This window comes from Lissotriton helveticus, chromosome 4_1 (assembly GCF_964261635.1).
Source record: "Lissotriton helveticus chromosome 4_1, aLisHel1.1, whole genome shotgun sequence".
Lineage (NCBI taxonomy): Eukaryota > Metazoa > Chordata > Amphibia > Caudata > Salamandridae > Lissotriton > Lissotriton helveticus.
Window position 1 is genome coordinate 1,092,527,684 of NC_136063.1, and position 15,289 is coordinate 1,092,542,972.

General features: G+C 48.2%; 1 protein-coding gene across 3 annotated transcripts in view; it reads left to right on the top strand.

The window, feature by feature from the left end:
* Positions 1-15,289, top strand: part of ELP2 (elongator acetyltransferase complex subunit 2) — a 964,760-nt gene that overhangs the window by 623,962 nt on the left and 325,509 nt on the right. For 2 of the 3 annotated variants that reach the window (XM_078687687.1, XM_078687688.1), the window contains one exon: positions 6,910-7,008. In XM_078687687.1, the coding sequence (XP_078543813.1) occupies positions 6,910-7,008 (99 nt within the window). Of the gene's footprint in view, positions 1-6,906; positions 7,009-15,289 lie in introns of all 3 variants that reach the window. The other variant, XM_078687686.1, reaches the window with a different exon arrangement.

Below are 15,289 nucleotides of genomic sequence, written 5' to 3' on the forward strand. Positions count from 1 at the left end.
CAAATTCACACTGGCTGAGCAGCAGAGGTAGAGAAACAGGGAAGATGCATAATATAAAACCTTAGATGTAACAACAGCATTTCCTTGCAACAAGCATAGCTGAGGGATGTCTTATCAGCCCTTTCTGTATGTTCATATTTACCGGATTACCTTCTGTATTTCATTGTTGTGATGTTTTATCCAAGGTCTGACTCATGTTTTATCCTGAAGCTTTTTGTCTTTTGCCAATGGGACTTGAACTCAGTGTTATTTCTTTTGTGCACAGCTGCTCACTGCAACGAATGGTGCTTTAAACGGTTTCCTTATTTCTAACACCTTTGTGAGCCCCATGAGTTAACTGCAGGCACTCTTGGTGCAACTGCCCTACAACACCTCCTTTCTGTGCAATGTAATGCTTACGACCTAGGCACTTCCTTACCCATTGTTGTGGCTCTTTTTCACATTGGATAATAGATCACTCCCCACTTTCTTTGTACTACTTCACCCATCTAATAGTCAAAAGAGGTTTCCCTAACTGGACCCCAAAAGAGCTTTGATTTACTTTATTAACCACACAAAAAGTGGATGATCAGCTCTTTCTGGGATTCTCCAGAGCAAAGAAAGGGAAGGTGGTTTAGAAAATGACCCTGTCAAGATGTATGGTCCTCTGTCCTCTGCCTCAAAATGTGCTAAATACTGACCTAGAAACAACCCCCAAAAGGCTTGCAGGCTTATTCCAGCAGGACCAAGACTTCTATGATGGCACGGGCAAAGGGAGTGTGGATGGATTCCCGATATCTGTCAGGCTGCATCGTGGTAGTGGGTGCACACGGTCACAAAATATTACTTCCTTGACTGTCGAGTCTGGTGGGAGGGCCATTTTGCCTTCCTGGTCCTGCAACATTTTCTGGACTGAGGACCCAGATGATCCACATTTGGGAGATACTGCTATCATATTTAATCTAAATGTGAGGACTCAGTGGTTACAAGTATTCATCAGTATAACAAGTTACTTAACTTCAGTAACGCTCTTTCTGGTGAATACTGATCTAACCACAGATTCCTCACTACCTTCCCACTTCTCAGTTCCGTGGAGTAGACTCCTGAACATCATAATAAGGTTACTAGTTAGATTTTGGAACACAGTTACTTACTATTTGTTTAAAGTGCTCCGCTTCTGAGTGCCCGGAGGGAGAAAGATTTAGAAACGGACGTCAGTGTGCAGTGGTGGTACTTCTATGCTGCTACATGCTCTCACAGGGGCAGTACAGACTCAGTGCGGAGCCAAATACTGGCCCCTTTCAGCTCACGGGAGCACTCCTGTAAAATTCTCCGGGTCCAGCCTGGTGCCTAGGGATATTCTAAAGGTGAGACATCTGCAGTTAGATGGAGTACCCACTAGAATGAGCATTACCAAAGTTAAGTAACTTGGTCTTCAAGGAAATACTGTGCGACTGCGGAAGAGGTGTTTAGAGTCCTCTTCGTAATCATTGCAGGAGTGAAAATGTCTGCCAGAACGGAGGAGGTAGAGTGGATTAGGAGAGACTAGAGTTTTTTGCTTGCTGCTGATGCTTTGCCTATTTGCTGTTGGCCACAAACGAACTCGTGCAAAAAAGGGATTTGATAAAAGTGGTTGCAATTTTCACACCGACTTTTACGAAATAAGTTTGTATTTTGCAAACTGTCCTATGCACTAATACATAGGTACTGATACCAAATCGTAGTAGGTCGCAATTCGACCTCCCTCATTAATATTAATGAGGCAGGTTGCAAGTTGTGACTCACTATGATTGGCTCCAATCACAGTCATGATGGTCTGCTGGGGTCAGCAGACCATGATGCCTGTGATGGTTGTTAAATAAAGCAATATCTCTTTTTCTTTTAATTAATACATCTGGTTTTCCTAAGGGGACGATGGGATGCGTTTAAAAAAAATGAAAACTCTTACAAACATTTTTAGGAGGCAGCAGTTTTGTAAACCATTCCCTTTAGTGGATGGGTTGCCACCTTCTTTGAAGTGATGATAAACTATTCATGGTAACTGATCAGATTTCGGTCACAGAACATTATTACATACCGTATGAAATCGGTAGTTGTAAGGGATTCCCTTAACACGCCCCATCAAGATACCGAATGTTTATGATTATGATTTACTAAATCCATTTAACGGTTCAGAAAACCTTTTCCAAATCGGTAATTGAGCTTCGTATATTTCAGAAAGGTTTTTAGCATTCACAAATCCTCTCATTTAACAAAGGAAAGGGTTTATAAATGCAAAAAGGTATTTGTACATGAGACCCAAAGCACCTTAGGGCTTGTGTGGTCTGTTTGCAATGGAGTTCTGGGAGAACGGAGGAACCAGTGGCCCACAGGTGGCATTTCTTGTAGCAGACAATATTTTTATTGAAACCTGGTCATCTGTTGCATTGGAAAGGCTTGAGCGATACATTTGCCTGACTACTCCCGCAGATTTCAACGTAAGCAAAGCTACAGTTGCTGATTTACAGCAAGAAGTATTGCATAGCACTCAGCAGTAACACCTTTATGCCGAAAACATTTGCTGAATATTTATTGGAGGACCAGGATGAAACAACAGCTTCCGTTTGGGTAAGACACTTTCTCTGCAACCTGGAGCTTTTTGTTCTAAGCCTTCTTGCTGCCGATCACCTAATCTGCCCAGCTGGCTGACCTGGAGCCATTGTTGGGTGAAACCAAAGGACCTGTTCCATGGTGAAGCTTCATCTCCAGTCTAGAGACTTTTGCCTTGGTAAATAAATTCCAGCATGCGTAGTAACTGTTAACACACTTTTAGGACCTGCATCAGAGACCCCTGCACACCTAGGGCTTGGTCATCGCTGGCGTTATTCTGCCTCGGCGGAATCTTACCTGTTCCGATGTATCGGTAAGACCAAGCCCACCGCCACACGACTGGAGGAATACAAGCGGTGTCGAAGTTACTGAACTTCGCTTTGGGGCGAGGTACACTGCTGCACTTGCCCCCATGGATAACATACCTGACAGTGGCGGTTGTGTAGTTTGGGGACGCCAGAAGCTTCGCTGAAGATGAGCTGCTCGAGGGGTCTGCTGTTTCAGTAACTTTGCGGCTGTCCCTGCAGGAACATTGCATGCTGGGACTCGAAGTGCGCTCCACCATGAAAGAACTATCAGCAGGTGGAGCCAATTTGCACCATTCAAATTGAGGCAGCAACTTGTAGCAGCATTTCAACTCACCCCCCGTTACACTCTGGGCGCTGACGAGGCCACGCGGCCGAAATGCATACGCCTGCTCATCTGCTCATTCTGCATTAAAGAGACTTCAATTTGTCCCCTTTGCGTGGCCTCTGCCTTTTTCTTTGAAGAGGGTAACCCGGATATTTATGCACTGTGAGCCAGCGCCGTGCATCAGAGGCCCCTGCACACCTAGGGCTTGGTCATCGCTGGCGTTATTCCTCCTCGGCGGAATCTTTCCTGTTCCGATTTATCGGTAAGACCAAGCCCACCGCCACATGACTGGAGGAATACAAGCGGTGTCGAAGTTACTGAACTTCGCTTTGGGCGAGGCACACTGCTGCACTAGCCCCCGTGGATAACATACCTGACGGTGGCGGTTGTGTAGTTTGGGGACGCCAGGAGCTTCGCTGATGTGGAAGGCAGCACGGGACATTGGGAGAGAGCTGCTCGAGGGGTCTGCTGTTTCCAGGGCTTTAAGTGGGCCGGGTCTGAGCATCGGCAGTTATTTTTATGGGACCTCGAAACGGGTCTCTTTCGGGCTCTATTTTCTGTCCGTTTTTTTTTTTTTTTTTTTTTTTTTACTTGGACTTCAGTGAAAGCATGCACATCGATGTGCACAGCTCAATGCTGGCATCCTCGGGGAGCAGAATATAAAACAGATCCTGTTTGTGGTTTCCGAGATGATCAAAACAGAGTGTGTCCTTTCTTTCACAAATAATGCACGGCCGTCAAAGGTAACTGCCGGATTTCTGCCTACATGACAAGCCTTCTGCTTCGCAAAAATGAAAGGGGGTGCTGAAACAATACAGCAGGAACATTTTGTGACGGGAATGGCGGGTCACGTGACCCTAGGGCTCACAGCCTTGTGTTCAGGGTGAAGATAGGTCACGGAGAAAAATGGCGCAGGCAGTATTTTCGGGCTAAGACAGCACTGCTTTCAGCATAACGCAGAGCCATCACGCGAGCAACCCAGAAGAGAGTATCTATAGTGCCCACACGTTTACGCCTTGCTCATGACTGCCTGAGCACTTTTTAGCGTGCTTGACTGGGAAATCTACCACCACGAGAGCAGCCAGACCAGGTTATTTAAATAACAGCTGTGACTGCCAGCCATTTAATTCATTAAACGTGGAAAGATAAGTGGCTGTCCAGAGATTTGACCATGTGACCTGGAGGTTAACCCCAGATCTCTCCACAGTATATTCACCCCACTGCATTATCTTGTAGTCTACATTTTATGTCTTATGTGCCGGTGTTATGTTGCTGCTTGCGGTATATGCCCTAACTACTACTAAACTCAGGGCTTTTAGTGGGCCGGGTCTGTCTGGGACTGAGCACTGGCAGTTATTTTTAGGGGGCCTCCAAACGAGTCTCTATCGGGCTCTATTTTCAGGCCTCGCAGAGATAGTCCGTTTTCTTTTTTTTTTCTTGGACTTCAGTGAGAGCATGCACATCGATGTGCGCATGCTCATTTTGCTCACTACTGGGTAGTGGAGGTCAAAGCATGACATCATGCCAGGTGAACCGCGTTGTAAGAGGACTCTGTGGCATGTTTTGAAGGGGGTGGTGGCTTTGTTAAAACTCACCCCTGTGAAGTCGCGTTGCCTAGTGGGAGCAGTGCTTCTAGTACACTCAGCTTCACGTGAAGCCACCCTATACGGGAGGTGTCCGCTTGGGCATTTCCCAGGATGACGACACCGGTCTTGGGGAGGGTGTATGGCGTTATCCATACACAGCCTTGCTGTAATAAGGAGGGGAGAGAGCGAGCCTGAGTGGGGAATTCCAAATCTGATGACCCTCTGAGGAGTCCTAGAGCTGGCGGCTTGTCAGAGCAGGGGGTACAGCTACACTGGTTACCTTTATTTAGACCACGCCCCTACGTGGATAGGCCACACCCCTTTAAGAGGTTTGCTCCGCCCCTTTTAGAGCACCCCCAGTTTTTTTTCCCCACTTAAAGCCCTGGCTGTTTCCGTAATTTTGCGGCTGTCCCTGCAGGTACATTGTATGCTGGGACTCGAAGTGTGCTCCACCATGAAAGAACTATCAGCAGGTGGAGCCAATTTGCACCATTCAAATTGAGGCAGCAACTTGTAGCAGAATTTCAACTCACCCCGTTACACGATACGAGGCCACAAGGCCGAAATGCATACGCCCGCTCATCTGCTCATTCTGCATTAAAGACACTTCAATTTGTCCCCTTTGCGTGGCCTCTGCCTTTTTCTTTGAAGAGGGTAACCCGGACATATAGGACCTATGCACACATTTTATAGCACCGGCAATTACCGGGTGTGATAAAACTTGCATCCCTCTGGCTAAATTTTTTCAGGTCAAACCTGTAGATTGCCCACTAAATATATTGAACATGGGGAGTATGATGCGGAAAACACCAAAAAATGCATGTTATGCCCTATTTCTTGTGAAACATCTGATAAATATTGCAATCAGTGTGTTTAATTTTATCGGGTTAAGTAATTATCCCGCTGGGGAACTCCTAAATGAGGACTGAGGCACTGTTGAAAACAGGACGCTCTGCAGCGTTTCAAATTTGTTTTCTTTTAGTTTCCTGTTGCCTAGTGATGAGTTCTGAGTTATGTCCATGTTTACTTGCGCTCTTGTTGATCTTCGTGAAAAAAGTTAAATATGTATTCTTTATTTTATTTCATTTACCTAATAGTGGGCCAGATGTAGGTGGCCAATTACCGGTCGGTAACAACCGGTAATTGGATTTTGAGATGTAGGGCCAGTCATTTTACAGAATCGGTAAATTTACCGATTCTGTAAAATACCGAATCGGTATTTTTACCGATTCGGTAAATTTGATATGTAGGTGGGACTCTTTTGAGTCCCACAAGCCTTACTGAATCGGTATTTTACCATCAAATTCAATTTGATGGTAAAATACCGATTCCGGTGTGCATGCACACCTGTGCCATATGACAGGCAGACCTGCCCTTAGGGCATGTATGCCTGCCACATGGCACCCGACCCTGTTTTGGGGGTGCTAGAGGGTGTCAAAGTGACACCCCCTGCACCCTTGTGAAATTCGGTATTTACCGATTCGGTAAATACCGAATCGGTAATGCCCATTCATTCCTATGGGCTTCAAAGCCCATAGGAATGAATGGGCATTACCGGTCGGTATTTACCGAATCGGTAAATACCGAATATTACCGATTCAGTAAATGCACATCTGGATTTACCTTCATCTCCCTCCTTCTATTTTACCGATTCATAAATACCGAATCGGTAAAATTCGGTATTTATGAGTCGGTAAAATAGATTTACCTACATCTGACCCAGTATTCCTATGTGATTTGTTTTTTAAGGCTTTCCTTATTTGTACCCCAGCACTTCCCAAAATATCTTTAGCTTGTCCCACAGGACTGAAGGGTGAAATACACATATTTAAGAAGCTTGTGATTTTCCTCTCTGCGGTTCCACCTGTTAAAAACCTGGGGGAGGTTTTGCTGTACCACGTATCCAAGACTTTGATCATTCTTCCCCTGAGCAAACCTGGTGCGTTACTTACTGCACGGTTACATACACAGAGGTAAATGGGAAGCAATGGGTAAGAGATGGAGAAAGAAATCATGGAAAAAGAGAATTGATCCAACTTGTTTTCTCAAGATTATTGAAATATGATAACTGCACACACTATTATTAAATCAAAAATATTAATTTAGAACCTTTTTTAAGCAGGAGAGTTGCCTGACAAATCAGTTAACGAAGAAGAAAGCAGATTCAGCAGCATGTCAGATCAATATTCTCAGACCTACTTTCATCCCATAAGACTCAAAGGTACCATAAACAGTAGAAACGTGTCATTGTTTTGTTTGTTCTTTGTCTTTCTTACCACACTATGAAAACTGTTTTGAACATTGATGCATATGTAAAAGTTCAACGTTCTTTTAATCATAACATTAAGCCCATTTGCTTATTTGTAAAAGCAAGTATCTACAAACTGCATTTAGTTTGCATGTAAACATTGAAAAAATTAGCAATCTTAGGTGCCGTGTAAGTTAACAGTATGTCTGAGGCATCATTGTGCTTCTGGTGTATTTGCACTTCCTTCCCAAATGTTCCCTCCTGCATGAGTCTTCAAAGAGTAGAGAAGAATGTGTAAGTTTATCCTTGTTCGAAGCCATGTGACTGGCGTGTCAGCAAGCAAAATGTAACTGGGAATGAAAGTGCATACTCATTACATTCTGTGCTCTCTCTTGAAAGGCAGATATGTAGGCGGGGGTATTAAGTGAAGCCATGATGATCAGTAGAGAGATCAGGAGCCCTAAAGGGGCAGTGAAAAATAAAGAACAGTACTGAGTTGCCAGAAGCAACCAAGGTTTGAAATGTATTGGAAATATGTGAAGAGGCTCATAAAGATCTTGAGGTTGTAGGAAGAGTGCAATAACATAGCTATCATATTTCATAAATAACTTATGGTTGAAGTATCAAGTTTATTCAATACAGAGGATCTTACCCATCACAACCTGTAGCATGGAACCAACTGCCACAATTACCACAAACCTTACACATAGATTATGATGACCTACATAACATTCTGCATGGCAGGGTAAGAGAGGTGACCTCACTCTGTCACCTGAAACGAACAGTGGGAAGTGACAGGCTGTCACAGATGCATGCCACACACCTCCCTTCCTTCACAAAAACAAATTAACTAGAAACACAGCGGGAAAAAGACAGAGGAAATAAATACAAGGCTTTAAGCATAATCTCTCAAATATGTAGGATGTCTCACAATCTTTTCCGAAAGCCTCCTTGCAGACAAGTTTCCCACATGACGATTTTGTTCCCTCCTGACCCTTTCCTCACCACCACTCCCAGACACTGGACTGTCTGATAATGTATCCCCATCCCCATTCGATGCACTGGCGTTGCCGGACAAGTCAGGCACACCAGATTCTCCTCTGAAGATTGCAACTCTGTTGAGATTTCAAACACAATGGTCCTGCATTTTCACAGCATTGCTGAAAATCTAAAACGAAAAGAAACACTTTAGTTATAGATTCCTTACCTTACAATTACCCCAAGGCGTCAGACTGGATCCGAAAAGATTTTTCTTGTTGGCAGTACCTCTGCGCGTTGGAAGGTGGCGTCAGTCAGCTCCGCGTTGGGCGCCGTGGTTGCTGGGATGACTTCGCTGCAACTACTGACGCCGCCCTCGCACGCTGACGTTAGTTCTTTCTTTTTCCGTGCCAGCCAGCGCAGACCTTTGAAGAGCGGTACCTCAGTAATTTTTTGACTAACTTTTTCTCGACTTTTGTCAATGTCTTGTTTCAAGTCTTCGACTCCGAACAGGTGCACGAGGGAGGCCCGGTTGCAAGGCCTGTGGTTCCTGTAACCGACTGATGTCGGTGACGGATCCGCACCGCGTGTGCCTCTTTTGCCTGGAGTGCGACCATGACCCCAAGTCGTGCTCCGACTATCAGTTGTTGATGCCGAAGGCTTTGCTTGAGAGGCCCTGAAAGCTGCTTGAATGACAGCAGTCGGCTCCTCGCCGTTCGAGGTCCTGGTCGAGAGGGAGGTTGAGGGACCGGTCGCGGAGCCACCATCAGTCCGGCTCGAAGTCATCGAAGTCTTCGCACTCAGGGTCGGGTAAGTCGAAGTATAAGAAGAAATCGAAGAAGCATCGTCGCTCTTTACCTTCTCCTCGTCGGTCGGCCGACTCGACGAGGCGCTCGGGTGGTGCCACTCCCGCAACTCCGCGCGCGAAGCCTGAAGGGTCGACTGCGAGCTTACCTCCCTTTCTGGGACCCGGAGCGGCCCCCGCCCAGCATCGTACTTTCTACAAAGCGATGCATGCCATCTTTGGGCGGACCGACCCCGCCAGCGTGCCTTCGGGCCCCGTTGACTCGGTTGGGGGGCCTAGGTCTTCGCTGTCGGTGGCTCCAGCCCCAGCACCGCAGACCCCCCTTCGATCCAGGCCTGGATCCGGATCAGCGCCGGTTGACCTTATTACACCGGCACCACTTCCGACAGTAACACTACTGGTCCCAACGCCAGTCGGCCCCCTGGCCGGCATCTACCCCAGCCTCCTTCCTTACATTGACACGGTGCCGGATGGGCTTTTTGTGCCCCTGTTCACTTCTGGGGCCCCTTACCAACCACAGTGGCAAGAAGAGGAAGATGAGGAGGACTGAGAGGGGTCAGGTGACCCTTTAACTGACCAGCTTGGTTCTGAACAGGACTGGATAGAGGAACTGGGGGATGCCAGTGGTCTTGACGCTTCACCCGACCTTGGCATGTTGTCTCCTCCTACTGTAGCTATGGAGTAGGGAGCGTCATACGCTGTGGTGTTGCGTAGGGCGGCGGAGGCTCTCAACCTCGAGCTTCCTACTGTGGCTGTCAGGACTAACCTCCTGACTAAGGTGCTTCAACAGGCGGCGAGCTCTTCAGAGCCCCTGCTTCTGTTCAGTGAGGTCCTCACTGACGTCCTTTTGGGCATGTGGTCCAAGCCAAACACGGGGGCTCCCGTGGACAGGATGATCGGCCGACACCACCGCCCGGCTCTGGACGACCACACTTTCCTCTCCAGACACCCCACCCCGGAGAGCTTGGTGGTCCAAGCCTCAAGCGCCAAAAGCGCCTTCCCTACTGCTCCACCGGAAAGGGAATCCAAGAAGCTGGACCATCTTGGCAAGTAAATGTTTTCTTCCGCCAGCTTAGGACTGCGGTCCGTAAATATTGCATGTCTATTGGGCTGTTATTCGCATTCTGTGTGGGATACGGTGGCGCAAGTGCTGCCTCAGTGTCCGGAGGAGGCCCGGACAGTGCTCTCTCAGGCTGTCACCGCAGGGAGAGACACAGCTAAGTTTACAATCCGTTGTGGACTGGACACCGCCGACTTTCTGGGCAGGACCATTTCAACATCGGTAGCACTCAGATGCTACACCTGAATGAGGTCCACTGGCTTTTCAGGGGATGTCCAGAACACCTTGATGGACATGCCCTTTGATGGCCGCTGCCTTTTTGGCGCCAAAGCAGACAACGCCCTAGAGCGCTTCAAGGACTCACAGACTACGGCCAAGTCCTTGAGCCTCTCCTCCCATCTGGCGCAGTCTGCTTTTTGCCCCTTTTGTGGCTACGGAGGGGGTGCCCCTCATCATCTCGCCCATGGCCACAGACCGCAGTAAGGTACCCAACGTTCACGCAGCTGGGGACGTGGGATCCTGCGTCGTGGTTCAGGGGGTCTGCGAGCGGGCCAGTCCACCAACGCCCCTCTGCAGCAGGCTCCAAACACCTCCTAGTCCATCCTTTCAGGACCATCAAACGCTAGTGGGCGGCAGGATTCGCCCTCATCTCCCCGACTGGCGCATCATCACTTCAGACAGGTGGGTTTTGCAGATAGTCCGAAGGGGCTACTCCCTTCCCTTCGAGACTACCACTCCAGCCATGCCACCTCGTTACCACCGCATGTCGGAGGATCATCTGGCACTTCTCCAGCAGGGAGTTACGGCTCTCTTGGCCAAGGGAGCCATTGAGAGCATTCTGTCCCAGAAGTAGGTCATGGTTGCTACTCCCACTTCTTTCTGGTTCTCAAGAAGGGCAAGGGCCTGTGTCCTGTCTTGGACCTCAGGGACGTCAATCGCTTCCTCTGGAAGGAGAAGTTCAAAATGTTGACGCTTGCTCAGGTCTTGTCTGCACTTGACCCGCATGAGTGGATGGTAGTGTTGGACTTGCAGAACGCTTATTTTCACATCCCCGTCCTGCCAGCCCACCGGCTTTACCTGCGGTTCACTGTAGGCCAGAAGCATTTCTAGTTTACCGTGCTCCCCTTTGGCCTTACCAGCGCCCCTCGGGTGTTCACTAAGGTGATGGCGGTAGTCGCAGCTCAACTGTGCAGATCAGGGGTCTCCGACTTCTCTTATCTCGACAACTAGTTGTTGAAGGCGGGATTGCCCCAGGCAGTCGTCTCCCATTTCCGGACTATGGCCGACCTTATGCATTTGCTGGGGTTCTCCATCGATGTGCCGAAGTTCCACCTGATTCCCTCTCAGAAGCTCCTCTTCATCGGAGCGGTTCTGGACACGGCTCAGTTTTGGGTCTATCCTACTGCGAGTCCAGGATATTCAGAATATGATTCCGATCTTTCAGCCCTTGTCCCGGGTTTCGGTCAGAATGACCCTGAGGCTGCTGGGCCTCATGGCCTCCTGCATCCTGCTGATCAATCATGCCAGGTGGCATATGCGGGCTCTGCAGTGGAACCTGAAGTTCCAGTGGGCGCAGCATCAGGGTAATCTGTCCGTTTACCTCCAGATCTCGGAGGGCACTGCTCAACAACTGCAGTGGTGGCTCACGAACCAGTATTGGGTCAGTGGCCGATCCGTCTCACTTCCCCAACCAGAATTCACGGTGGTGACGGATGCCTCCCTTCTTGGATGGGCCGACCACATGGGAGAGGCGGAGATCAGAGGCCTCCTGTCTCCAGCGGAGTCCGGGCTCCACATCAACCTTCTGGAGCTCCGGGTGACTCATCTTGCACTGAAGGCATACCTTTCCTCTGTCTGGGGAAGAGTAGTGCAGGTGTTCAAGGACAACACCAGGCCATGTGATATTGCAACAAACAGGGCGGGGTGGGTTTGTGGACCCTATGTCAGGAGGCCCTTCGCCTCTGGACATGGCTAGAACATCAAGGCATTTCCTTGGTGGTTCAACACCTGGCAGGTTCTCTGAACGCCAGGGCGGAAGAACACAGCCGCAGGTGCATGATGGTTCACGAATGGCGTCTTCACGCAAGGTGCAAGGTCTCTTTCAACAGTGGGGAGAGCCTTGGTTAGATCTATTCGCCACCGAAGAGAACGTGCAATGTCAGCAGTTCTGAGCGTTGGAATTTCCAAGACGGCACTCGCTTGGCGACGCTTTTCATCGCGAGTGGAGTTGCGGTGTGTTGTAGGCCTTTCCGCCTATGCCACTTCTGCCCAGAGCGCTGAAGATCAGGCACGACCGGGCCCTAGTCATTCTTGTGTCTCTGGATTGGGCACGAAGAGTCTGGTATCCCGAGCTGCTCAACATGGAGATTGATCCTCCGATCGGACTGCCTCTTTGGGAGAATCTTCTATCGCAGCAGCAGGGACGGTCCTCCACCCAAACCTGTCTAGCCTCCACCTACTTGGGTGGAAATTGAGCGGCGGCAGTTGACGTCTTTCGACCTGCCTCCTGAAGTTTGTGATGTAATCTTGGCAGCCAGGCGTCCATCCACAAGGACGGTATACACCTGCAGGTGGAATACATTTGTGGCATGGTGCACAGCAAAGTTTGTGGATCCCCTTTCTGCCCCTCTTTCTGAAGTACTCTTGTTCCTTCTCTCTTTAACCCAACAGGGCTCAGCTCTGGGCACTATCAAAGGCTACCTTTCTGCCATCTCTGCTTTCCTTCGGCTGCCAGATCAGCCTTCTCTTTTCAAGTCCCCGGAAGTTAACCGTTTCTTGGAAGGCTTAACGCATCTTTTCCTCCAATTCCATTCGTTATGCCTCAGTGGGACTTGAATCTGATGCTGACTTATCTGATGTGCGCTCCCTTTGAGCCGCTTCATAATTGTCCTTTATGTCTTCTAACTCTTAAGACTGCTTTCCTGGTAGCCATCACTTCTGCTAGAAGGGTGAGTGAGCTCCTGCCTCTTTCCTCCAGAACCTCCTTTCCTGTCTGTCCATCCGGACAAGGTGGTTCTCAGGACCAGTCCATACTTTCTTCTTAAGGTGATCACTGCCTTCCACATTGGGTGAGCAGACCATTACCTTGCCACCTTCTCTCCTCCGCCGCATCCTTCAAAGGAAGAAGAGAGGCTCCACCGTCTTGACCCCGAACGTGCGCTCTCCTTCTATCTGAATCGCACAAAGCAGTTCCTGGTGGATGATCTGTTTGTTGGCTATGTGGGGCAAAGAACGGTCAGGCCGTACACAAACGCACCATTTCTCGGTGGATCGTATTGTGTATTAAGGCTTGCTACTCTCTAGCTAAAAAGGAGCTTCCAGTGGGGCTGCGTGTTTACTCCACCTGTACGACGGCAGCCACTACTGCCTTGGGAAGAGGATTGCCTCTAAATGACATCTGTCCGGCGGCCACGTGGGCATCACTACTGCCTGGAGAGCCAAGTCCAGAGAGACGGCTTCTTTGGCCGTTCTGTTTTCCTGGACTTTCTCGTGTGATCTTGGTTCGCTGACCCTGCTGGGGTATCTATTCTAAGGTAAGGAATCTATAACTAATGTGTTTATTTAATTTGCACAAGTTACTTACCTTCGGTAACAATATATCTGTAAGAAACATTACTTAGTTATAGATTCCTTACCGCCCCACCCATCCTCCCCGTTCTGCGAACTGATTTCTAGGGTTAAGGACATCCGTTCAAGGACTAGTTTTGTGCACCAGTGGTCAGAATCTTGCATGGCTCTGCGTTTCTGGCGCAGAAAGTCATGTACATATCTGACGACAGCGCGCGAGGGTGGCTTCTAAGTAGCTGCTGCAACATTATCCCGGCGACCGTGCCGCCGGCGACGAACGCTGAGCAGACTGACTCCAACTTCCGACGCGCAGAGGTACTGCTGAGGAAAAATCTTTCCGGATCCAGGCTGACGCCAGGGGATAATGCTAAGGTAAGACATCTATAACTAACTAATATTTCTTACAGATATATCATTTTTGAAGATAAGTAACTTGTGCATTACCTTCAAGGGAATTAAGAACTTAGGAATACTCCCAGACAAGCCATGACACTTCACCATCACCAAATCCCCCACTTGGACTTCTATTTTCTTCACAGCATTCCTGTTGTCAAAATACTTTTTCCTGATTGTAGCTTTACACTCTTCTCTATTATGTACACCACTGTCATCACAGATTCTCCCTTGAGACCTTTCATACCTGTACACCCATGGCGGCTCAAGGGAGGTGTTGGGAAGCCTACCCCGGAAAAGTTGGAATGAAGTCTTCCCTGTTGTGCTGTGGCGTGTAAACCTATACTTCTCTACTTTTTTTCAGTCCAAAGCATTAGATTGTTCTATGGTGAAATTTTCCTTAAGCGCTTTGTTAAATTTCTCGACCATACCATTGGTCTCTGGTTGATACAGTGCACAGATCTTATGCTGTATACCTCACTTGTCTAGGAACTCTTCCATCTTTTGGAAATTAATTGCAACCCATTGTGTGTCAGAATGGTTTCTGGTGACCCTTCTTTAGACATCAGATCATCCAGAAACCTAATAATATGTTCAGAATCAATACAACATACACTGGAAGCCCATTATCATGAACAGGCCCCATGATGTCAAGAGCAATATCTTGCCAGGGGCAAGAGGGGCGCCTCCTTAAAATCATAGGTTGGACTCTTGTACTTTTAGATTTCTTACTCACAGCACAAGGAAGGCAGTCACGCACAATCCGCTCAACCTGCTTGTCCATGCCTGGCCACCAGTGTGAGGCATGCAAACTTTCTTTTGTCTTAGTAATACCCAGATGCGACTCATGGGCAGCATCAATCAGCTCTCTCCTGAGACTACTGGGAGGAGCCAATCTTGTTCCCCGAAACAGTAGATCTTTGTATACTCTAAGTTCTTCTCTCACACCCCAGAAAGAGTTGGAGAGTTCAGACCCCTTCCTTGTGGATGAGCGACATCACCTCACACATAACTTGATCAGCAGATATCTCTTCACACCACCTTAGCTCAGAATTGACTTCACTTTCCAACAAGCAAACTCATTCAGATGCGTCTTCCACCTTAACATTATCCAATGTGGTGGGCACCTCCTTTGGAATGAAGCATGACAATGCATCAGCCACCTCATTGTCAACTCCTGGAATGTACTGCACAGAAAAACCATACTCTTGTAGAGCAATAACCCACTTAGTGATCCTGCTTGAAATAAGGTCCAAACCTTTCTTGTTAAATATTTCAACCGGGGGTTTATGATCCGTACGGATCTCAAATTCAACACGCCACAGAAACTTCTTTAGCTTTCGCACAGCCCAATAAACAGCAAGAGCTTCCCTTTTCACTACAGAGTATCTTGATTCCGCTTTCCTCAGGCTTCATGACAAAAACATGGTGGTACTCAACCCATCCGACCC